Consider the following 24,065-nt stretch of genomic DNA (forward strand, 5'->3'; position numbering starts at 1 on the left):
TGTGTGTGTGTGTGTGTGTGTGTGTGTGTGTGTGTGTGTGTGTGTGTAGACTGAGCAGCTCCGAGTCTACTCTAAAGCTTACAACTGTAATACCTTAAAGTCTGATATAATATGTGGGTCCCAAAAGTGGCTTCTCATTTATAAAATACCAATAACAAAAAGTACCATCTATTTCCACTGAGAAACCCAAAAGGTCTTTTCTCCCCATAGGTGTTTTTCTGTTTGTAATGTTTCCAACGTATTGGATATTTTCCAAGGTATGAAAATTAAGATAACAAAAAAAAACTTTTATATTTTTCCTATAGATGAGTTAAAGTACTTTGATTCAGCATCAACATTTAAAACTCTACGAAAGAGACATTCATAAATCCTAATCAAGATGGGGCTTTAAAAAAAAAAAAAACCTCAGGAAAAAGATTCATTATGGCATTATTAATTCCTTTCTACAGGGTATGAAAGCAACTTAATAAATATGACTTGTGCTACTACCAGGGACAAGAGACAATGGCTGAAGATAAAATTTTAAGAGTGAGAAATGGACTGGTTGGGGGTTACGTGGGCAAGGGTATTTTCTTCAGGACGGCAAAGGCTCAGAAAAACTTTTTCCAAGACCTTAATATGGACTTACACCAATAACACTTACCAAACTCAGCTTCTGCTTGAGAGGAGGAAAGACGATAGAGGTGGCAATTCTAGCTCTCCAAGACAGTGGGATTCCCTTGCACACAGATTCATGATGGTATAAGAAAAGGCAATTGGTGCTGAGGACATCTTCAGGACTATATCACATGATTACCTCAGATCTCTCTTTGGCCACCTCCCAGGGTTGGATTAGGTGTTCTTATGGGCTCAGGTCATCCTGAACTTCCCCTATCAAAGTATCTATTATATGAAACGCTTATCTTTTTCTTTAGCTGCATCCCCCTTACGCTTCAGCTCCATGATGGCAGGGACTATACCTCTGTTGTTCACCAGTATATCACTAGTACCCAGCACAGAGTCTGACACATGACAGAACCTCAAATATTTATCGATTCTATCAGGTATCAAGTAAGAAACATGCTGTCTCCTACGTCATAATCAGATGTCAAGAAAACCACTGACGGCAGCCTATTATTTATGTGGAAACTAAGAAATCAGGTGACTTCTCTTCTTTCAGTTGAAAACTGATTTAGAAAGAATATATGAAGTAAACTGCTGTCAACCAATAGCACCGAACCATAAAATTTATTTTCTGAACCATGACTTAGAATGATAAATCCCCAAAGGACAAAGCTCATACCACGAAGATAAAGAGAGATGTGGTGGGCTGAAGGCTTCCAACTTTAGTTTGAAGGGAAAGAAGAAAATGTTACACAAACTGCAAAACAGGCTACCATAGAAGAGGTCTGACGAAAGAGTTAAAAAAGAAAGCCCCCAAATTCCTAGGCTGGAAAGTACTTCGCTATAAAAATAGTAAACCTTAGACTTCCCTGGTGATGCAGTGGTTAAGAATCCGCCTGCCAATGCAGGGGACATGGGTACCAACCCTGGTCCAGGAAGATCCCATATGCCACAGAGCAACTAAGCCCGTGCACCACAACTACTGAACTTCTGCTCTATAGCCCACACGCCACAACTACTGAAGCCCAGGCACCTACAGCCCGTGCTCTGCCACAAGAGAAGGCACAATGAGTAGCCCCCCCCACTCGCCGCAACTACAGAAAGCCCACGCACAGCAATGAAGACCCAACGCAGCCAAAAATAAATTAATTTTTAAAAAAAAGTGAACCTCCATAGGTGCCTGGCACATGGATGGTGTTTAAAAAAAGATTTAAATCTAAATATTTGCAAATGAAGCAACTGACAAAGGATTAATCTCCAAAATTTCCAAGCAGCTTATGCAGCTCAATAACAAAAAAACAAAAAACCCAATCCAAAAATGGGCAGAAGACCTACATAGACATTTCTCCAAAGAAGATATACAGACTGCCAACAAACACATGAAAGAATGCTCAACATCATTAATCATTAGAGAAATGCAAATCAAAACTACAATGAGATATCATCTCACACCAGTCAGAATGGCCATCATCAAAAAATCTAGAAACAATAAATGCTGGAGAGGGTGTGGAGAAAAGGGAACACTCTTGCACTGTTGGTGGGAATGTAAACTGATACAGCCACTGGGGAGAACAGTATGGAGGTTCCTTAAAAAACTACAAATAGAACTACCATATGACCCAGCAATCCCACTACTGGGCATATACCCTGAGAAAACCATAATTCAAAAAGAGTCATGTACCAAAATGTTCATTGCAGCTCTATTTACAATAGCCCGGAGATGGAAACAACCTAAGTGTCCATCATCGGATGAATGGATAAGGAAGCTGTGGCACATATATAAGATGGAATATTACTCAGCCATAAAAAGAAACGAAATTGAGCTATTTGTAATGAGGTGGATAGACCCAGAGTCTGTCATACAGAGGGAAGTAAGTCAGAAAGAGAAAGACAAATACCGTACGCTAACACATATATATGGAATTTAAGAAAAAAAAATGTCATGAGGAACCTAGAGTAAGACAAGAATAAAGACACAGACCTACTAGAGAATGGACTTGAGGATATGGGGAGGGAGAAGGGTAAGCTGTGACAAAGCGAGAGAGAGGCATGGACATATATACACTACCAAACGTAAGGTAGATAGCTAGTGGGAAGCAGTTGCATAGCACAGGGAGATCAGCTCAGTGCTTTGTGACCGCCTGGAGGGGTGGGATAGGGAGGGTGGGAGGGAGGGAGACGCAAGAGGGAAGAGATATGGGAACATATGTATATGTATAGCTGATTCACTTTGTTATAAAGCAGAAACTAACACACCACTGTAAAGCAATTATACTCCAATAAAGATGTAAAAAATAAATAAATAAATAAAAAGAACATCATACATTGAAAAAAAAACACCTGAGTGGAAAATGAAAATTTGACAGGGTAACTCAGAAAAGAGAGTTAACAGAAATTTTTAAGTATTATAAAAATATACTTCAAACCTCCAACCAGAAGGCAGATATAAAAGATCTTTTTTTTAGCACAATGGACCAAAACTAAATAAACTTAACATATTGGGGGTGGGGGGACGGGGAATCAATCACACAAGAAAAAAAATGACTTAGAAGTATTGTATCTAAAACAGCCTAGAAGTATTTAACAACTGTGAAACTAACAGAAAGTATTATAATTAAGTGATGAATAAGTAAACACGAGTTAAAGTGTGCTATGGATAACAAAGCTAATATCATCTTAGACTTGCATTAACAGAATTATCCAGAAAACAGAAGGAAGTGTCTCTATACTACACTATTTTAGGTTTCACAATACCTTTCAAAAGTAAATTAAGTCAGACATCCAGAAGGGAGCAACTCAGAACTATAATTTACAAGGATTAAGATGGTAGCTGTCTTCAGCTTCAGAATGATGTTTTGGGGTTTTTATTTTTTTATTTGTTCTTTTTTGATGCCACAGGAATGGAGAAGAGAATTTTAATTCGCCAAACAAGAAAATATCCAAAAAGTAGAAAAGACTATCTTATGAGGCATGCTCCCCATCTCAGAAATGAATTTACCAAATTATTTCCTCAATTGGTAGAACGTGATCTTTCAAGGGCCATCTAACACTAAGATTCTAAAACAATGAAGAATACTTCATTAATGAATGCTTAAGACTTCACTATTAATTACTGATTAAATCTGTGGAAGAGAAAAGTTTGAGTTGCCAACACAGAGCAATTGAAACAAGCAGTGGAACCAGACTTAACGCTATTTAAATGTAAGATGAACCATAAATTTTCCTGGTAATAACTACCACGCTCTCAAGAAGAGTCTACCAGTAACGCTAAACTTACAAGCCTATGTAATATAAATTTTCAAGCCTATATTCTAAAACGTCTTTAATAAATGTTATCTGTCAAAATAGTTTTCATGCCCCTTCTCAATGATTTCCGTAATTCCACAGTGAAATAATACACATTAGATAACTAACACTTTATTCACAATGCCTCATATTCAGATAACATTTGTGCTGAGACTCTAGAAATCTGAAAACACTAGTTCTTCAGAAACTATACTCCACCCCACCTCCCCCGATAAAATATCAGCAGGAATGAGATGAACAATAACCAAACACCATTATCAGACACTTGATATTTTCTTCAAGATCAGTGGTTAAGTTCGTTTTAGGAAAAGCAAAGAAAACATACTCACATCTTGGCTCAGTCCAGAAAAGGTTTTCTGAAGCTCCTTGGCAAATTCTAAGTTATGTAGCACTTCTTCATATTTCTCAACTGCTTCCTACCGAATAGGATAAAAAAAATCAATTCTGTGAACTTCTAAGTACAAATATCTCAAAATAAGTTCCTTAATAACAGCAGAGGAGATTTAAGACTTTAGGAACTAGCCATTTACTATACATACTCAAAAAAAGTAAGGAGAAAGTATTTAATAGAAGTTACATAAAGTTAAATTTAAAAATTCAATTGTTTATGCTAGAAATCTGAACCATAATAATAATAAAGCTGACTATCTATAAAGTCTAAGGTCAGAGAGGCCTGTGGGTTTTAAGAGCACTGAGCCAATAGGATTCCTCTGTCAATATTCATTCACTATACAAATATATTACACAAGTAGCACAGTGAGAATCACACAGATGAAAGCAACCTCAAGAAACTTATACTATGGTAGGAAAGACTTGTAAATAATTACCTATAACAGACAAATTAAGTATTGTGACAGAAATATTGTATATATATATATTTTTTTTTTTTTTTTTTTGGCCACACCATGCAGCTTGTGGGATCATAGTTCCCCAACCAGGGATTGAACCCGGGCCCTCAGCAGTGAAAGTGCAGAGTCCTAACCACTGGACTTCCAGGGAATTCCCTGTAAATTTAAAGAGGAAAATTTTCTTTGAGATTTCACAGATGAACAAAGTTGATAATTAGAGAAGGGGTAGGTTGTTTTGTTTTGTTTTTTAATTGGGGTATAGTTGTTTTCCAATGTTGTGTTAGTTTCTACTGTACAGTGAAGTAGAATTCCCTGTGCTATACAGCACGTTCTCATTAGTTATCTATTTTTTTGGTGGGACTTTACCTCAAAGGGCCATTATGAAACAGAACAAGATGGGGAACTTGTCCAATCAGACAAAGGCATATTACAAAGCCTCCGTGGTTAAAATAATATAATATTCCACTTCTGGGTATCTACCCAAAAGAAATTAAAACATATGCCCACTTAAAGACCTGTAAGTAAATTTATATAGTACATTATTCATTACAGCCCAAAATAAAAACAATCCGAATATTCAGCAACTGGTAAATGGATAAGCAAAATGTGTTATAACCATACAAAGGAAGTCTAGTTAGCAATGAAAATAAATGAATTACTGATACATGCTATAACATGGATGAACCTCAAAAACATAATGGTAAGTCAAAAAAGCCGGATGCAAGACTTTATTTTATACGAAATATCCAGAAAAGCCAAATTTATAGAGATAGAAAGCAAATAAGGGCACAAAAGAGAACTTGAAGGGGTTATAGAAATGTTCTAAAACTCGATTGTTGTGATAGCTGCATAACTCTACAAATTTACTATAAATTATTGAATTGTACATTTACAATGGGTTAATGTTACAATATATTTATGATACCTCAATAAAGCTGTTTTTAAAATAATCTGATAGTACTACGTCTTTATAAAGGTACAGAACAATAGGAACTCCTGTGTACTCCTTGTCTTAGCATAAATTGGTACAATAATTTTGGAAAATAGTTTAACATTTTTACTATGAAGTTAACTATGGGTATACCCTACAACCCAATGATAGGTATACACCCTGAAGAAATCTTACACCTGTACCTCAGTAACACATATAAGACCAATCAAAGTAGAATGCCAAAAAATAAACAACTCAAACATCCATCTATTTACAGGCTACTAAGTAGAGAAAAGCAGATGAAATATAGCTACTTGCATCAATATAAAAATCCTAAACATCATGAGTAAAAATGATAAACTGAAGAATATACAGTATAACATTTATCATAAGTTTCAAAAAAGCAACCCTAACAGATTTAAGGACAACAAATTAGTCCTGTTAAAACAAAAGGAAGGGAATGAGGGGAAAAAAGTTCAAGGTCAGGTTACAGGAAAGAGAGTTCTGCAAAGGAGCTTCAGTGTTGTTGGTAATATACTATTTGGGTTGAGCAGTGGGTTCTGACACTTGCTTTATTATGCATTGTAACTTACGTGCAATACTTTGTTTGGACTACATATTTCTTAATAAAACAGGTAGAGAGGCCTTCCAAATATAGAACCAAGAATGCACAGATAACATAACCATATCATACAGTCCTCAAAGGGATGTAAAACTAAAAAGGAATACCGCTTCATATCTACTCCCAAATGGTATTAACTTTGACTCAAGAAAAGCAAAATCAAATGGGAACTACCTCGACTTCCCATCATCAAATGTGGATCCATCCTTTCTTTCTCTCTTTCTTTATATAGTGGAGGAGATGTCCTTCCACCTGTGCCCTGGATCCTATTCAATTCTGCCTTCATGGGAGATCTTACTCTGATTCCCTCTTTAATGTCTTCAGCCTCTCCCTCTCTGCTGGTGCTGAAACCAGCATTTAACAAGTTCAAGTCTCCCCCAACCTAAATAAGAAAAATAAAAAGTGCCCTTCTGGCAACCACATCCTTCCAGTCTCAGACATATATCAAAAATGCCTACACAGTTTCCATTTCCTGCTCAGCCCTTATCAACCTGAATTGTTTCCACCATTCCACCAGAACTGTCCTGGCTAAAGTCAGCGATGTCAGTCGCATCCTTTAAACCTATGCATCTTGTATAGCTCTCATTTTGGTTAACTTCTCAGAAGACTTCAACATAAAGGCATCCTCCTGCTCTACTAAGATCCCTTGTTTTTCTGTAACACTAACTTCCCATTTCTCCAGCTTTTTATTTACCGGCAATTTTTCCACTAACTATTCTCACCTCAGTTTTTAAGCACTTATAAAGATAATAGGACCTACATCACAGAGATGTGCAATTTAAATGATTTCACGTTTATAAATCACTGAGAATGATGCCTGGCCCAAAAGTAAGTTCACTATCAATATTTTTAGCCACTATCAATATTATTATCCAAACATGAAATGTCAGATTTCTTTAGCATTCTGTCTTACGCTTCTTTTCTGCTTTCTATACTCTCACCCGTGATAGTCTCATCTTTTCTCATGGCTTCAATTAGCAGCCATACAGGTGATAGATCTGTAGACTAAACTTCTCTATGCTCCAGACCTTCTCATAAATACTTACTAGATATCTCACCCTTTAATGTTTCACAGGCACATTAAAATCAATGGTCCAAAATTGAGCTCTTTATCGCATCCTCCCAAAACATTCTTCTCTCCCGGTGTTTCCAAGCCCAATAAATGGTTTTGCCATCCACCCAACTGGTCAAGCCAGAAACCTGGAAACCACTCTTGGTTCTTCTCTCTATTCCTACACAGTACCAAGCTATGTTGATTTTACCTCTCAAATCCAACTACTTTATTCAAACCCCTCTGCCACTATCTTGGTACCAGCTCCCAAAAGCTCTGACCTAGACTACAGGTATAGCAGCTGAAAGCATCAAGTACCCTTGCCTTTTGCTCAAGCACTCACTTGAGTCTCGGTTTTCCGTTTCAAATCCAGACCTGAATCAAAATAGACATTAAAGTTACAAATGGGACTCTGAAAAACTTCATTAAGACACTTTTCTTACTATTTTAAAGGAGAAATCTAAGTTTATGTTAGCAATAGTGAAATCTCAGAAGTCTATAGCTTAGTCTCAACAGGTTACTTAAGAGGTACTACCAAAAGAGGTTACATTAGCTAGGCACATATAATCACGCAGATCATAGAAAGCTTTATTTACAGTATTACAAATAACTGTTGGCTTGAAGAAGAAATACAAACTGAATTACAAAACTTCTAGCCAACAATACTGAAAACAGTATCAAATCAAATCTATAATATCAGCCAAAGCAGTGCTTGAAGTAATAGTCACAGCTTTAAATACATATAGGTTGGTGGGGGTGGGGAGGACAAATTAAGCACTCAGCTTAAAGATAGAAAATGAAGCAAATAAACCAAAGGAAAGCAAAAAGATAAAAGGCGTAGGAGAGAAAAAATAAAAGCTGGCTTTAAAAAAGAATTTTTTTAAGATACTCACTAACTTAATTGAGTAAACAAGGAAATACAACCACACAAAGTTAGAAATAAAGTAATACAGAAATAGGCTTTTATAAATAATTACTTTGTCCCAATCTTTGCAATAATTTTTTAAAACTGGATGAAATATTAGTGATTTTCAAGGAAAAGTTTTAAAAAGTTGACTCCAAAAACAATAAAAATCTAAACAGATCAATTTTCAAAGAAAAAATGGAGAATATTTTCAAAGCACTCCCACCCAAAAAAGAACCAGGCTGACAGTTTGAGAGCATTTCAACCAAACTTTAAAGTATTATGGAAACACTGACACCATATTAATAAAGGATGAACAGGCAGAGCACAGATGTCTAGGGCAGTGAAACTATTCTGTGTGTTACTATAACAATGGATACATGCCATTACGTATTTGTCAAAACCCACAGAATGAGTTGAACCCTAATGTAAGCTATGGACTTTGATGATGATGTGTCAATGTAGGTTCAACTGTAACAAATGTACTACTCTGGTATGGAACGGTGACAGCTGAGAAGGCTGTGCGTGTGTGGTGGGGTCAAGGGGTATACAGGAATTCTCTCTACTGTCGGCTCAATTTCTAAAGCTGCCCAAAAAATAAAGTACACTAAGAAAAAAAGAAGCAAAAATAAAGGCCCCAGAAGTATCTATATTAAGCTAAACTGTATACAGGCTTCAAGAAACTATGGACAAATACAAAGTAACCTATTAGAATCATTATTTTGTAAGATGAGAAATGAACAGAGGAAGGACAGGGTGAAAGAAAAACTGTATCTTTTTTAATATTTCCTGATTTCTAAACTATGTGAATTACTTGCAACTTTAAAAACTAAACTTAGAGCTTTTAAATTAAGTACTATACTACTGACAACAGTTCTCTGAGGGGTCAGATTATAGATTTTTTTTCTTCTGACTCATCTGTATTTTCTAAATTTCTACCTTAAGTATATATTCCTTGTATGAGATGTTATTTCTCAAAAGTACCACTAACTATATACTTAATCACACCTAAAAACCTAACATTCAATCATTTTATATTTAGTAAATCTATATGTAATACATATTTAAATGCCTACCATATACTATAAACCATTCTAAGTACTAGGAAAACAACAGTGAACAGACAAAATCTCTACTTTAATGGAACTTACAGTGTAAGAGAAGGAGAGATAAAACTTTACAGTTTGTCAGAGAAGCACTTTTATTAAGAAAATTAAAGCAAGGAAAGGAGCAAAAGAGTGTGAATGGGGGAATGGAGGTATGGTATTGTCAGGACATGCGTTACTAAGATGACCTTCAAATAAAAAGCTGAAGGAGATTGGGAATGGAGCCATTTAGACATCTGGGAAAAAAGCATCCCAGGCAGTAAGAACAGCACATGCAAAAGCCCTGAAGTAGAAGTGTGGCTGGGATGTTTGAGGACCAGCAAGAAGGCCAGTGTTGCTGGGATGAAGCCAGCAAGAGAGAGAAGTGCAGGAAATGCAATAAAGATGTAAAAGGAAGTGGGGAGCGCATTCCATAGGGCCTTATAGGACATTTTGCCACCATGATGGGAACCAATAGGGAGGGACTTTTGAGCAGAGGAATGACCATCTGACTTGTATTTGAAAAGAATTACTGAGGCTACTATGTTAAGAATAGACTGGAGAGAGAGCAGAAATAGAAAAACCTGTGAGGAAGCTGTTACAGTAATGCAGATGAAAGGTGATGTGGTGTGGAACAGGAAGGCAGAAGCAGAATTTATGAGAAATGGTCTGTTTCTGGATTTATTTTGAAGGCAGAATTGACCAGAATTGCTGATGGGCTAGATATGAGGTATGAGGAGAAAAACGAGAAATTCTCCAAGGTTTTGGGCAACTCCATCCTTCTAATTCATCAAGCCATTAACTGACATAGTGAAGGTTAAAGGAGGAACAGGTTCTGGGAAGCAAAATGAGTCAAAGATGTCAAAGACAACTGGACATAAGAATCTAGAGTTGAGAGGACTCATCTATTGGCAATATAAATTTGGCATGTGTCAGGATATTACTCAAGAAATCTAAATTAATACTATAGAAGCAACATGTAGTTGTGAAGGCAGTAATGAAATGCTGAGATTAAAGTTTACCTGGCTGGAGCTCTGAAATACAGCATATCCTCGACTTTTCTTACAGAGCTATCATAAGAACCACCAACCTCCCCACTCCCATTCCCTATGTTTCCCCAAAGTCAAAAACACTACTGTAACAGAACATTTCCTCCAAGGGTATTTATACAAAGGGAAGTTTCATCACTTTAAAAGTTATCGAATATACCATGACTACTTAAAAACAAAGCCATGTTGAAACGCTGAAATGTCCAGCTAAGTCCTTTCACCAGCTATCTAAGCCCATCATTCTCGGAGCTCAGACAATTCAAATCTGTGCCTCAGCAAAACTGTAATTTACTACATCACAAAAATTTGAGGTCAGTGAAGAACAGGCAATATGGCAAGGGAAAAGCCCTTGAATACCAGGACCTATGATTCACAACCAAAAATTTTAGTTAAAAAAGATAAAAGACAATAGATCTACAAGCTAGATCGAATAAGTTTTAGATTAATTTTGTCCCCATCTTAGCCAGGAGATGTGATCAGGTCAAAATGGCAAACATCAATAAAGCATCTTTTAAATTTTCCATATTGCAAAAACTCTCCTTCACCATATTAGATAAAATTTGCAATTACCAGGTATACCATGGGCAAGGTAAAATTTGCAATTACCAGGTATACCATGGGCAAGGTAAACAATATTTTTAAATGTGGTAAATAGTAAATAGTTATAGTAAGATTTTAAAAAAAAAAAAAGGCCCAACATCTATCTATCAGATAAACATGCCTCCTGCGAAGGAACATGGCAATTCAGGATAGAAAAGCAGGGAGAAACCATCAAAGGAATTAGAGGGAAGCAACTAGAGAAAACCAAGGCAAGCTGTAGTAAATATTCTTTTATATTTCAGAGCAGAGAGATGTTAGGTTTAGAAAAGTAGAAAGCTAGATGATTCCCTGCTCTTCTCCTTTAGTGCACTCTAGTGAAAGGTTAATTTAAATCCATACGTTAACTCTTAGTGATAGTCTACATTTTCCCTCTTATTTGACAACACACACACCCAACCGTACACCATCTACTAGTGCAAAAGAAGTAAAGTCAAAGCTATGAGATCTAATAGGTGAAGACAAAGTCTTTGAAAAATCCAGTGGATTCTCACTCTTCTTTTTTAGCCTATCAAATCTTTGGTCTCCCCCAAATTCATCTAGAGTTTTACTAAGAAAAGAAAATCAGTAGGTCTGGCCAAAGGATCATAAACCACTTACCAACTGGTCTGGATTAAGTTGCTCTCCATTTTTCAGGCGATCCTTATAATCTTCCAGTTTGAGCTACAAAAGAGAAACTTGTATCTACTACAACCTGATATAAAATTCTGAAACAAACTAAATACCAGACTGTTCCTTATGCAAACAAAGTTCTTGAAGTTAGCTATCAATCTGTAAGAATAACATTTTACTACGAGGCAAGCAGAAATTGTAGGTGAGTTCCAGTCAGGGAAAAAAATATTACACACAATCAACATTAGTCTGGAATTACAAAAGTTAAGCAGTAATAAAACCTTTTTCTCTTAATGGCCTCTATAATTAGACTACGTGACACACAGGGATTTAATCAATGATATGCTCCTAACCCAGTGGTGCTCAATCTGGGGCAATTTCGTCCCCCAAGGTTATACGACAATGTCTGGAGACATTTTTGGTTATCACAACTTGGGGGATGGGAGGGAGGAAGAAGGTGCTACTGGCGTCTTGTGGGTAGAGGCCAGGGATGCTGCTGAACATCCTACAGTGCAAAGGACAGCCCCCCACAACCAAGAATTATCCAGCCCAAAATGTCAATAGTGTTGAGACTGAGAAGTCCTACTCTAACCTCATACTGAAACTGTTACCTGTTGAATTATGTAGGCATTTGTTCCATAGGAAACTTCCTAATGGAAGTACAGAAATGTAAAATACTTCTTTTCTAGAATTATAGTAGCCTCAACTTGCAGCTATTTTTCATATAAAATTTGATATTTAAGTAAATAGATGACAAATTAATTGCATTTATTGTCCACATAATAATGACATGACCCTTTATGGTATTCTAAAAGCAATGTTTAGGCTCCTTCCATATTGGCTGGATAGCTTTAAAATGCTCTTCCAGAAGCTTGAAACAAATGTATAAGTACTGACCAGATTGGTATTCACAATTAAAGAGGCACTATAGTTAAACTGAAGAGCATAATTATACATATATATGTAGTTCCTCCACCTGGGGTAAGACATTAATGAGTCTCTATCAATAGATCCTGCTTTGACTAATTTCCCACAGTGGCAGGGAATTTGTGCTGACCCAGGCACACTCACCTTATCACACTTGTGATCAACTGCATGCATTCAAAAGACAACTGGTGAGAGCTAGGGCTACAGAGAAGCTACTAGTAACTGGCTCTTCTTCACTACCTTCCTAGTGTGTGTGTTGGTGGCGGGGGCGGGCGGCCAAGGGAGGGGAGAAGGGGGAGGAAAAAAGAGTCAACCAGACTCTTAAAAATCTCTTCACCCTCCTCCATTAAAAGCAACTTTCCTAGGGTTTAACTAGGTCTTGGCATAAAAATATTTAAGAGTTCCTAGGTCCAGATAGTTATTAACTCACCTTACTATCCCAAGCAAAAGAGAATCATGACACAACAAAGCTACGTGCAGTACTGTTTCACAGGCTACATGACTCAGGAAATGAAGAATGATCTGGATCTTTACATCAGCATTTACTGTAACGTTAGGCTGATTATAACCCTGAGTAACTTCACAAGGCTCTCTACAATGCTTTCACCTACCAATCTTAAACGATCACCTAGCAACACAAAAATTAGTGCTAAAACATTTTCTGGCTCTGCCATCATTAAAGCTTCCAAAGACTGCAGCAGCTATACTGCAATATCAACTGCTGCAGAAAGTCACACGGAAAACAAGCTAAAAAATTCAGACTATTACTCATTTATGAAAAGAAACATTAATACTACACTCAAGGAATTAATCTGACGTAAAGTAGCCAGCTCTTCAAGTATTTCAACAGTAGCATGCATAATAATTTTACCATGAAGAATATTTTTATTCAGTTATTCTGACAAATCAAACAGAAAGTGTTTAATATAGCCAATATTTAGCCCACTTGTACATTTTAGCCAGCTAAATCTCAAGGTTACTTAAATCTTTAGGAAAAAAATCTTTAGGAAGAATACCTATGAGCCCTGATAGAAAGCAAAAATGCCAGTTCCTTAACCCTTATTTAAGATGGTGCATATACAGGGCTGGGAGGAAAAAAAAAAGTTACCTTCTTTTTCTCGATGTTTCTGATTTTGTGTTTAAGGCATATGAGTCCATTATCAATATATGTCTCATATGCTTGGGAAGGAGAGGCAGCAGAACCGAGAGCAGGCTGCAAGGGGCTCATGGCCCGCTGGCTTTCCCCATGCTGACTGTGGTTCACTTGGGGCTTGGCTGACTTCATATTCCCCTCCTTTCCCTCCTCCGAATGGCCTGAAGGTGACTGGTAACCAAAAGGAGATGAAGAGAGTTGCACCATTGAAACAGATGAGGCTGAAAGAGGGAAGAAAAAAACCAAGTATAAAAGTCAATTACGACTAGAGGCTTTAAATTCCCTGAAAAGTCTAGACCCACGCCCTCAAAATTCTCTTCCACAGAAGTGAGCTCAAAACCTAATGATGCTTTAAATACCACACTTCCATTTCACTACCTTGAAGGCAATTAGTGCCACGCACTGGCGCCTTTACGTAGGCAAAAATCTACAATATGGGGGACGTTTCCAGAAATTCAATTTCCCACACAGGGAGGAAGAGCCGCTAATCAAGCAGTGGCTTCAGAGCTGAGGGCAATCCACATATTGAATAATTTCTATGGTCAAGTGATGACACACAAAAAATAAGCCTTCTCCATCGGGACAAGGCAGCCATTCGAAACTCTCTACATTATCCCTCACCAGCAGCCCCGACCCCAATCACTAACAACGACTTTTAAAAGAAAATCCCGAACACACACAATTCTTTTAGAGCTCTCATTCACTAAGTGAAGAGAAACTTCTTGAATAAGAATGCTAACTTCCCTTTGATTGCTCTGGGGCCTATAAGGCAAGTCCGTCACTACTGGACATTTAGAGCGAGGTACTCTGTGAAGCTGCGACCACCCCGAGTTGGTGTTCAGTTTTGTTTAGACTGATAACCACTCACATCCAACCGGTTTAAGGGCTCATCCTGGCGAGTCTTACACCGTCCCGACCGTGACCCTAGCTCCCCCTCCACCCCCGCGCATCAGCGCTATTCCCCCCACTCCCCTTGAGGAGCATCCCCAAAGCAAGGGCACAACAGGCCCCAGGCAGCCGGCGCGGATCCCAAGCCCCTGCAGGGCCTGGGCGAGAGGCGCTTCTACGCGACGGGCCCTCGGCACCCCGAAGGCAGCGACCCCCGCCCTCCCCACAGTCCTCCGGACGCCGAAGCACACGGCCGGGGCCACTTCTGCAGGTGCCTCTAGGAGACCGACCTGCAGTAAGACGCACGGGCCACCTGCCCTCCAGGGCCCCGCCCCGAGGATGCCAAGCCGCCCCTGCACTCACGGCGGCGGCCGCCCAACCCTGCCCACCCACGCGGGCCGGCCACCTGACCCCGCGCCGCCGACCCAGGCCGCGGCAGCCAGGCTTCACCTCCGCAGGCCGCCGAGGCCGCTGCCGCCGCCGCTGCCGCAGCACGGGCCCGCCTTCGAAGGCCGGCGGGAGCCAGGAGAACTGCGGAGGTGGACCAGCGCCACCCCGCACTCCCGTCTCCTCCTCCAGTCTCCTCCCTCTCCCGTCCCAGGCCTCGCTGGCCGGGTCTGCGGCGCCGGACGCTCCGCCGACTTAGCCGCTCTCACCTAGGCCCGCCCTCAACCCCGCACGGGGCTTATATGGGCGCGCCCCGCCCCCACCCGCTCTCCCAGCCTCGGGCCGCCGCCGCCTCCTCCTTCCGGTTCCCAGGTCCTGCAGCCGCCGGCCTCCGCCCGGGGGGCGTTTGCGCCAGGCCCAGCTGCGGCGCGAAGTCGGTCGCGAGAGGGCGCGTTCTCCCAGCGATTGCGCAGATTGCGGGGCACCAGGTGGGCCTGCTGAGACGCCGCCGGGAGCTGGCGGGCCGCAGACCCCGCAGCCCTACCCGACCTTGATGATTGCATCCAGTAACAATTGGATGTGCGACCTTGAACAGGTGATTTCGATCACTCGAAAAGCGCAGCGAGCCCTTTGTGGAATTGCCAGTTAAACCGAGCTTGAGCCTCTGGTGGTTGAGGTGGGCACTCTTGAAATGCAGGGATGCCTTTGACCCCCAGATTCCATCCTTCACAGTACGATGGGGAAAAAATCACAGTTTCCTCAGAAAGGACAGCATGTATGAGCAAAATGCTCCAAACCAGCGTTGCCATAAAAACGGAGTGGGTGACTCCGCAACCTTCAGTAACAAGATTTTATTTAGGCTGTGTCATTTGTTGCTTTGAAACAGATTAATTCGTTGTCACTCAGAGAAAAAGCTGATAAAAATCTTGGTAAGGTTGCATCAAATTAAGAGAAAAGGCTGGAAATACATCAGTGTTTCTGAAGGAAGGTATGGTGTTTCTCATACCAAAAGAATAAGAGGGGAAAAAAAGAAAAGAAAAACAGGAATACCTACCATGTGTCCAGCTATTACACCAAATAGAATTGTTTTAGGTCCTGTCCTTGGGGCTCTGATAAAAGTTATTTAAACTAGCAAGAGAAGAACAGAGAAAAATCAGAAGTATAATCAAGGAAACCAAAGTCCAGTTTAAAAAGTGTTGGGGAAACCTACACAAGAATTATCATGTTTTTTAACATTTCTTGATACAGTATTTTGCCAGTTTTTATCTGTGTTCTTTTCCTTCTCTGGTAACCTATTGTACCTTAATGTTTCATTTTAGCTTTGAATCTCTGGATCCCATATGTGACCTTGAGGGTCAGACAAATACTACACTGTCCATTTGATTCGTTGTTTACAACCAGAGATAGAGCAGAAGCTGCTTAACGTGAGGGGAGGAAGCAAAAAAGTGGACAAAGTTAAAAAAAAAATGTGAAGGACACACTTTTGGATCAATGAGCAGGCTCAAAGTTACAGCACAGATTATGCCTGTTGTAGCCTGAACTAATAGCGAACCTCAGAATGGTATTTCAGACATATTAATCATTAAATGTTTGCCTTGTAATTGACCAATAATAAACTATTCCTTGGGTCATATAGATCTAGCCATAGATCCTAAATATTCCACTAAATGGAATAATTCTGAATAAATCTATACAGTTTTATTTCCCAACATATTTCAGAAAATGAATCAAGGATGCAAAAGCAAACATAATTAAATTTCAAGTCTGGTAAGGTACCATCTGTATAAGCACAGCATAACATTTGTAGGAGATTGTACCTTATAGATAATGTTGCAGTGATGTTTTCTGAAAAAAATGAAAAAGGTGATTCAGAAAAAATCTTTCCTGCTAGAAAAGATCTTTAAAGCCAATGAATTCAGTTTATTTTGAAAGCACGTGCCCCCTCAATTTTTACTTGTTAGGGCTTGTCTTTATTTTCCCCTCCCTCACTCCCTATTTTCTACACCTTGATTTGCCTTGCCAACAGTGAGGCAGTATTTGTGGATAGCCACCTCTAAGCTTAGCAACAAATTACTATATTTAAATGTGATTTTAAAAGTTGCTTCAAATCAATGGGGAAAGAATACATTCACTCAACAAATATGTTTTATTATGTTAGTTATATCTCAGTAAAGCTGGGGAGAAAACCAAATATTTATTGGGCACCAGATATGTGTTGGGTACAATGTTGAGTGAGACAAATATAGCCCCTGCCCTCATGGAGCTGAGTGGGAATTCAATAAAACCTGCAGGAATAAATAGCAAAAACAACAAACTCAAAATAGAAAAACAAAAGTACTGAAGACTTATAATGGATCATCTCATTTCTGTAAAAACAGCCGAACTTTGCATACCTTGAAAATGTGAAGGTTTTAAATATGCATTGTCTAGCAAATGCATGGTTCCTATAGGAATGGTTATGCTGTAGTCACTTAAAATTAATGTAGCTACGTATTGTTGAAGCTGGAAAGATTAATTCACCAAAGGATGTTGAAGCTGGTAGCATATGAGTGGAGATATGAGAAATTATCTTGTATATTTTGTTACCAGTGATAGAAATCTGCTTCTCTTTGGTTCTACAAGGCTTTCTGTAGTGTTGCCACAAAGAGGTGGGGAGAGGAGAAAGAAAGAGAGAGAGAGGGAGGGAAGGAGGAAGGAAGAGAAGGAAGGAAGGAAGAAAAGACTAAGAAAGATTCTCAGGGAACAGATAACATAGTAAAATTATTTTAAAATATTGCACTTTCACATATTTTCAGATTCATTGAGTGTCTCTTCAAATACTTGAGGAGAGAAAGTTATGTAAGTGAAGGACTGACCAATACAGCCTTCAGTTAGAAAAAAAAATTTTGCCATAATTCTTTGAAGCATTATAACAGAATTCTTATAGTTTCTAAGGTTAATATTTTTGTGGGCTTATTATTTCATGAAATTATAGCACCACATTCCCAGAGGTTTTGTTTCAACTATTTTTATGGTATTGGAATTAATACATTAACAGTGTTTCACCAGTAAGTCCCTTTGAAATAAAAGTTCTTTGGAGAGAAATGATCAGTTTAGAACTTGTGAATGTGTGTGTGGTTAATAATATCAAGAGCGGGCCTCCCTGGTGGCGCAGTGGTTGAGAGTCCACCTGCCGACGCAGGGTACAAGGGTTCATGCCCCGGTCCGGGAAGATCCCACGTGCCGCGGAGCGGCTGGGCCCGTGGGCCATGGCCACTGAGCCTGCGCGTCCGGAACCTGTGCTCCGCAGCGGGAGAGGCCACAACAGCGAGAGGCCCGCGTACCGCAATAATAATAATAATAATAATAATAATATCAAGAGCATAAAAATACTATTTGTGTCCAACTTTGAAATCATTGTAAAGGGTCAACAGCACAGACTTTGGAACCACACACACCTGGATTTGATTCTTACTGGTTCACAGTGATCTTAGGCAAGTTACCTAAATTCTCTGGGCTTCAGTTCCTTCAGCTCTAAGAGAAAGACAATAATAGCTGCTTAATGGTGTCATTAAGGACTTCATTTCATTTATGAAAAGTCATATCCTCTGCTGAGGTATTTCATGTGCTTCTTTTCCAACAGTGTGAAGCCCAGCATTTCTCCTGGTATCCTGAGGAGAACTAGAGAATCTTAGGGCTGTGAAACCTCTCCCCTTATTTTAAAGATAAGGTAAATAAAGCTTCTGGACATTTGGGAGTTTTCTGAGGACCTAAAGAATCAAGGTCTCCTGCCCACTAGTGCAAAGTGCATTCCAAGCAGCTTCAACCCTTTTCCTTGCTGCTTCCATAGTGAATAAAGGGTAGAAACAGAATTACACTGACAAAACTAGAAGCACAAAGAATAAGCAATTAGTGTTACTGTATCGTCAAAGGAAATTTTTTTTATGTTTTGGCCGCACAGAGTGGCATGCAGGATTTAGTTCCCCAACCAGGGATTGAACCAGTGCCCCCTTCAGTGGAAGCGCTGGGTCTTAGCCACTGGACTGCCAGGGAAGTCCCCTTCAAAGGAATTTATTGAATAAGACATTGTAAAATAGTCATATCTTTTGATCCAATAGCCCTTATATTAGGAATCTCCCCTATGGAAATAATGAGAGATGCAGACAATAATTTATTTATAAAAATGCTAATCGCAGCCTTTTTTAAGTGACAAAAAATTGTAAACAAAAACCTAGGCAAAGTAGGGAAATAGCTAAATAAGGAGACTCTAACCCATGAATTATAATTCAAGTAGCACAAATCTTTTAAAATAATATTCAATGGCATGATGTTATACAAAATAAACAAAGGCAGGATAATAACATAAGACATTGAATACAGTTGTGATTTTGTAAAATATTTCATTTTAAATATGCATGGAAAGGCTAGAAGATATTTTCCTCTTTATTTTTATAGCATATGTTTATTTTATTTATTTTTTAAATATTTTATTTTATTTTTGGCTGTACCACGTGGCTTGTGGGATCTTAGTTCCCCAACCAGGGATCAAACCTGGGCCCTCAAGCCATGAAAGTGTGGAGTCCTAACCACTGGACCACCGGGGAATTCCCACATATGTTTATTTTAGATAGCAAAGTAGACCCAAGAAATTTCCCCAAAATGTGAAAAATACTACTCTTAATTTTTTGCTTACATCCTTCCAGACTTTATTTCCAAGCAAATATCTATATAATCTTTTTACAAAAATAGGAATGTACTAAACACATTTGGCAATTCAGTCATTTTCACTTAAAATGTGGTACACATCTTTTTATTAAAACAAATTTTAACTTTGAGTTAGGTTTGAGTGCTAGAATTTTGTATGATGTTACTTATCTTCTTTTTACTTTCCTGTGAACAAGTTAGAAATTAGAAAAACAATAAATAACACTTTACTTGAAGTATCACTTAGATACCTCATTATTTAACAGAAATGTTAATTGTCCAAATGGAACCACAAAAATAATATATAATAATAAATATTTGAATAAATGGTAATCTGTATAATTCTTCCCCCCATAAAAGGACAAGAATCCTAAATGAAACATGAAAAAGTTACCCTAAAAGAAAGCCTAAAATAGTACAAGTTATTTTGTCACTTGAAAAACTACTTTTTATCCACCATCATATTGTTACCTCAGAATTTCTCACATAAATTAATTACTCATCTTTAATAAGCAATACATCTTAAAAGACTTCTATTTTTTTACATGTGACACTGAGCACAGCAAAAAAAGAAAAACATAAATAAATTAGACTTCATCAAAACTGAAAAGTTTTTGTGTTTTAAAGGCCACCATCAAATAAATGAAAAGACAGTTCACAGAACTGGAGAAAATAATTTCAAATCACATACCTGATAAGGTACTTATATCACCAATATATATTATATTATATATATACAACGTTATAGTTTTTTCTGGTTATCTCTTTTTTTTTCTTCATCTTTATTGGAGTTTAATTGCTTTACAATGTTGTGTTAGTTTCTGCTGTACAACAAAGTGAATCACCTGCATGTATACGTATACCCCCATATCCCCTCCCTCTTGAGCCTCCCTCCCACCCTCCCTATCCCATCCCTATAGGTCGTCACAAAGCATCGAGCTGATCTCCCTGTGCTATGCAGCTGCTTCCCACTAGCCATCCATTATACATTTGGTAGTGTATATATATCAATGCTACTCTCTCACTTCGTCCCAGCTTCCCCTTCCCCCCCATGTCCTCAAGTCCATTCTCTACGTCTGCATCTTTATTCCTTATATAAGAATATACAAAGAACTCTACAACTAAATAATTTTTAAAAAACCAATTTAAAAATGGGTAAAGAATCTGATGTGGCATTTCTGCAAAAAAGATATACAAATAGCCAATAAGTACCTGAAAAGCTGCTCAACATCACTAGTCATCAAGGAAATGCAAATCAAAACACAGTGAGATACCACTTCACACCTACTAGAATGGTTATAATCAAAAAGACAGATAATAACAAATGTTGTTAAGGATGTGGAGAAATTGGTTGGAATTCTCGTGCACTGCTGGCGGAAATGTAAAATAGTGTACCCTCTTTGGAAAACAGTTTGGCAGTTCCTCAAACAGTTAAACATACAGCTTCTATATGACCCAGCAATTCCAAGTATATAGTCATATATATATATATATATACATACATACTCAGGACAAATGAAAACATATCCCCACTCAAAAATTTGAACACAAAATTTCACAGCAGCATTATTCGAATAACTACAAATTAGAAACAACCCAAATGTCCATCAACTGATGAGTGGATAAATAAAATGTGGTATACCCATACAAAGGAATATTATTCAAGCATAAAAACGGATGAAGTGCTGATACATGCAAAAGCATGGATGAACCTTGAAAACATGCTACAAGAAAAGAGCCAGACATAAAAGGCCACATACTGTTTTATTCCACTTATATGAAATGTCCAGAATAGGCAGATCTATAAAGACAGAAAGTAGATTAGTTGGTTGTCTAGGGCTTGGGGGAATTTCTAGGGGGAAATGGGGAGTGACATGGTTTCTTTGTGGGGATTAAAGTGCTGTAAAGTTGATAGTAATGATGGTTGCACAATTCTGTGAATATACTTAAAATCATTGAATTGTACACTTTAAATGGGTGAGTGGTTTGATGCTACGGGTTGATTTATGTCCATCAAAAAGTTATGCTGGGGCTTCCCTGGTGGCGAAGATTCCCATGGAATCTCCTGAGCCTGCTGCAGTCAAAAAGCTGATTAAAGCCGAAGGCTTTCAGAGCCATCAGACCATTAGGGTGATATAAGCGCTGGAGCATCTGGTCCATTACTTTTAATAAGCCACTAGAGGGAGGAAGACCAAGACGGCTGACAGGAGGACATGGAGCTCACCTCCCCACGCAAACACATCAAAAATACATCTACAGGGCTTCCCTGGTGGCGCAGTGGTTGGGAGTCCGCCTGCCGATGAAGGTGACGCGGGTTCGTGCCCCGGTCCGGGAAGATCCCACATGCCGCGGAGCGGCTGGGCCCATGAGCCATGGCCGCTGAGCCTGCGCGTCCGGAGCCGCCTGTGCTCCGCAACGGGAGAGGCCACAACAGTGAGATGCCTGCGTACCGCAAAAAATATATATATATATACATGTGGACCACTTCTCACAGAAAACCAACTGAAAGTTGGCAGAAGTGCTCCTATACAATCAAAGCTACAAGAAAGATCTCCACATAAAGAGGTAGAACGAGGGAAAAAGAGGCATCAGGACGGACTGGTGCCCCTGGGAGGGATCTGTAAGAAAGAGAAGTTCCACATGGGCAGGCTCATACCCTGGGGAGCTGCCTTGCCTGCTGGGAAATCTACTTGGACAGATAGAGGGCCTGGAGAAGACTAGATTCTGCTCACAAGGAGTGCTTGCATGCGGACAATCAGGGCTGAGAGAGACTTGTGCTGGTGGCTACTGCCTCACTGCTCTTCCCAGTCTGAAGGGCTGAATGCCCAGCCCCACTCGCTCAACACCATAGCCTAGCATGAGATCATGGCAGAGATTCAGTCTAGCTGTGCAGAGACAGGCAGGGACGCCTGGGGTGTGATCCAGGCCAAACCACAGAGACCACTGTCAGCACATGCACTGGGCAGTGCCACAAGAATGTGCAGTGGCCTGGCACTGAATCTCAGGCAGACAGGCCCCAGAAGAGGACTGGAGGCAGCTGGGGTGTGGTCCAGGGAGAAGAGCAGAGGGAGCCCATTGTTAATGCATGCACAGCAGCAGTGGGTCCAGAATGTGCAGAGGCTGGGCACTGAGTCTTGGGCAGACAGGGCCTGGCAGGAGTACACATTGGTTTGTTTCTGTGAACTACGAGCACTCCAGCTCCTCCACTCCACACCTCAGCTTGGAGCTGAATCTGGGGTGAACAGATCCTGGGAGAAGTTTGCCACGGTGACAGCCCAGGACCTCAGTGGCAGCACAGCCACCTCGACCTGCAGCCACAGCATGCTGGTCCCCACCCCAGCATACTCCACACCACAGCCTTGCACTAGGTCTGGGAAAAATATAACAGACAAAGGGATGCCACCTTGGGCTACTTTTGGGCAGAACTGCAGACACCTGCATGGGTAACACATAGGTTTGCTGTGACCACACAGGCCTCACATGCTTCAACGGCACCTCCTTTGGGGCAGGGCATGCACTCAAAGGCAAAAGAGCCTGACTGAACCCAATCCTCAGGGCTTCTACTCCAACAACTGGGGAGAAGATCCCACCCCAGACAGGGCAGTGACAGCTGCAAAGAGGAAGCCCTGCCGCACATCCAGCACAGGCTCTGGATACCACAACACAAATCACATCCCCTATCAAGGGGATAACAACTGGCACACTATAAAGAAAGATATGGCTGGCATCCATACCAAAGCCAGCTCTTGCACCAAAAGAGTTGGAGTCACAGAAGTCTAGACAGGGACACTCCCACATAAAAACACCGGTTCAAGACCACAGTAGCTAACTGTTTCTCCTAAGTTCATAGAAACAGAGAAAGTTAAGTAAAATGAAAAAGCAGAGGAACTACTCCCAATTAAAAGAACAAGAGGAATCCCCTGAAGGAACAAATAATGAAACAGACCTCACCAGTCTACTAGACCCAGAGTTCAAAAAGGAGACAATAAAAATGCTAAAGGAATTAAGAAAGATTATCAAAAGAAATGCAGATCACAGTAACAAGGAAATAGAAACAATGAAGATGAACCAATCAAAATTAGACAATTCAATTGCTGAGATAAAAACCAACCTGGAAGCAATGAGTAGCAGACTAAATGACATAGAAGAAAGAATAAGTGATCTAGAAGACGGAATAATGGAAATCACCCAATCAGAACAGCAGTCAGAGAGATGAATGGAAAAAAAAATGAAAGCAGCATACAAGATGTATGGGATAATGTAAAGCATGCCAACCTACACATAATAGGGGATCTAGAAGAAGAAAGAGAAAAGGGGATCAAAAATGTATTTGAAGGGCTTCCCTGGTGGCGCAGTGGTTGAGAGTCAGCCTGCCGATGCAGGGGACACAGGTTCGTGCCCCAGTCTGGGAAGATCCCA

The 24,065-nt window shown here is 39.7% G+C and overlaps 1 protein-coding gene across 10 annotated transcripts in view; it reads right to left on the reverse strand.

Moving 5' to 3' along the window:
* CAPRIN2 (caprin family member 2) overlaps nucleotides 1–15,243 on the reverse strand; it is a 41,961-nt gene extending 26,718 nt beyond the window's left edge. For 7 of the 10 annotated variants that reach the window (XM_029206020.1, XM_029206017.1, XM_029206016.1 and 4 more), the window contains exons 1-4: nucleotides 15,027–15,243; nucleotides 13,644–13,909; nucleotides 11,597–11,659; nucleotides 4,239–4,325 (exon numbers count right to left, since the gene is read on the reverse strand). In XM_029206020.1, the coding sequence (XP_029061853.1) occupies nucleotides 4,239–4,325; nucleotides 11,597–11,659; nucleotides 13,644–13,895 (402 nt within the window). In that variant the 5' untranslated portion in view covers nucleotides 13,896–13,909; nucleotides 15,027–15,243. Of the gene's footprint in view, nucleotides 1–4,238; nucleotides 4,326–11,596; nucleotides 11,660–13,643; nucleotides 13,910–15,026 lie in introns of those variants that run through there. The other 3 variants (XM_029206025.1, XM_029206024.1, XM_029206023.1) reach the window with 3 other exon arrangements.
* Nucleotides 15,244–24,065: the final 8,822 nt, after the last annotated feature.

This window comes from Monodon monoceros, unplaced genomic scaffold (genome assembly GCF_005190385.1).
Source record: "Monodon monoceros isolate NGI ecotype Baffin Bay Population unplaced genomic scaffold, NGI_Narwhal_1 Super_Scaffold_6, whole genome shotgun sequence".
Lineage (NCBI taxonomy): Eukaryota > Metazoa > Chordata > Mammalia > Artiodactyla > Monodontidae > Monodon > Monodon monoceros.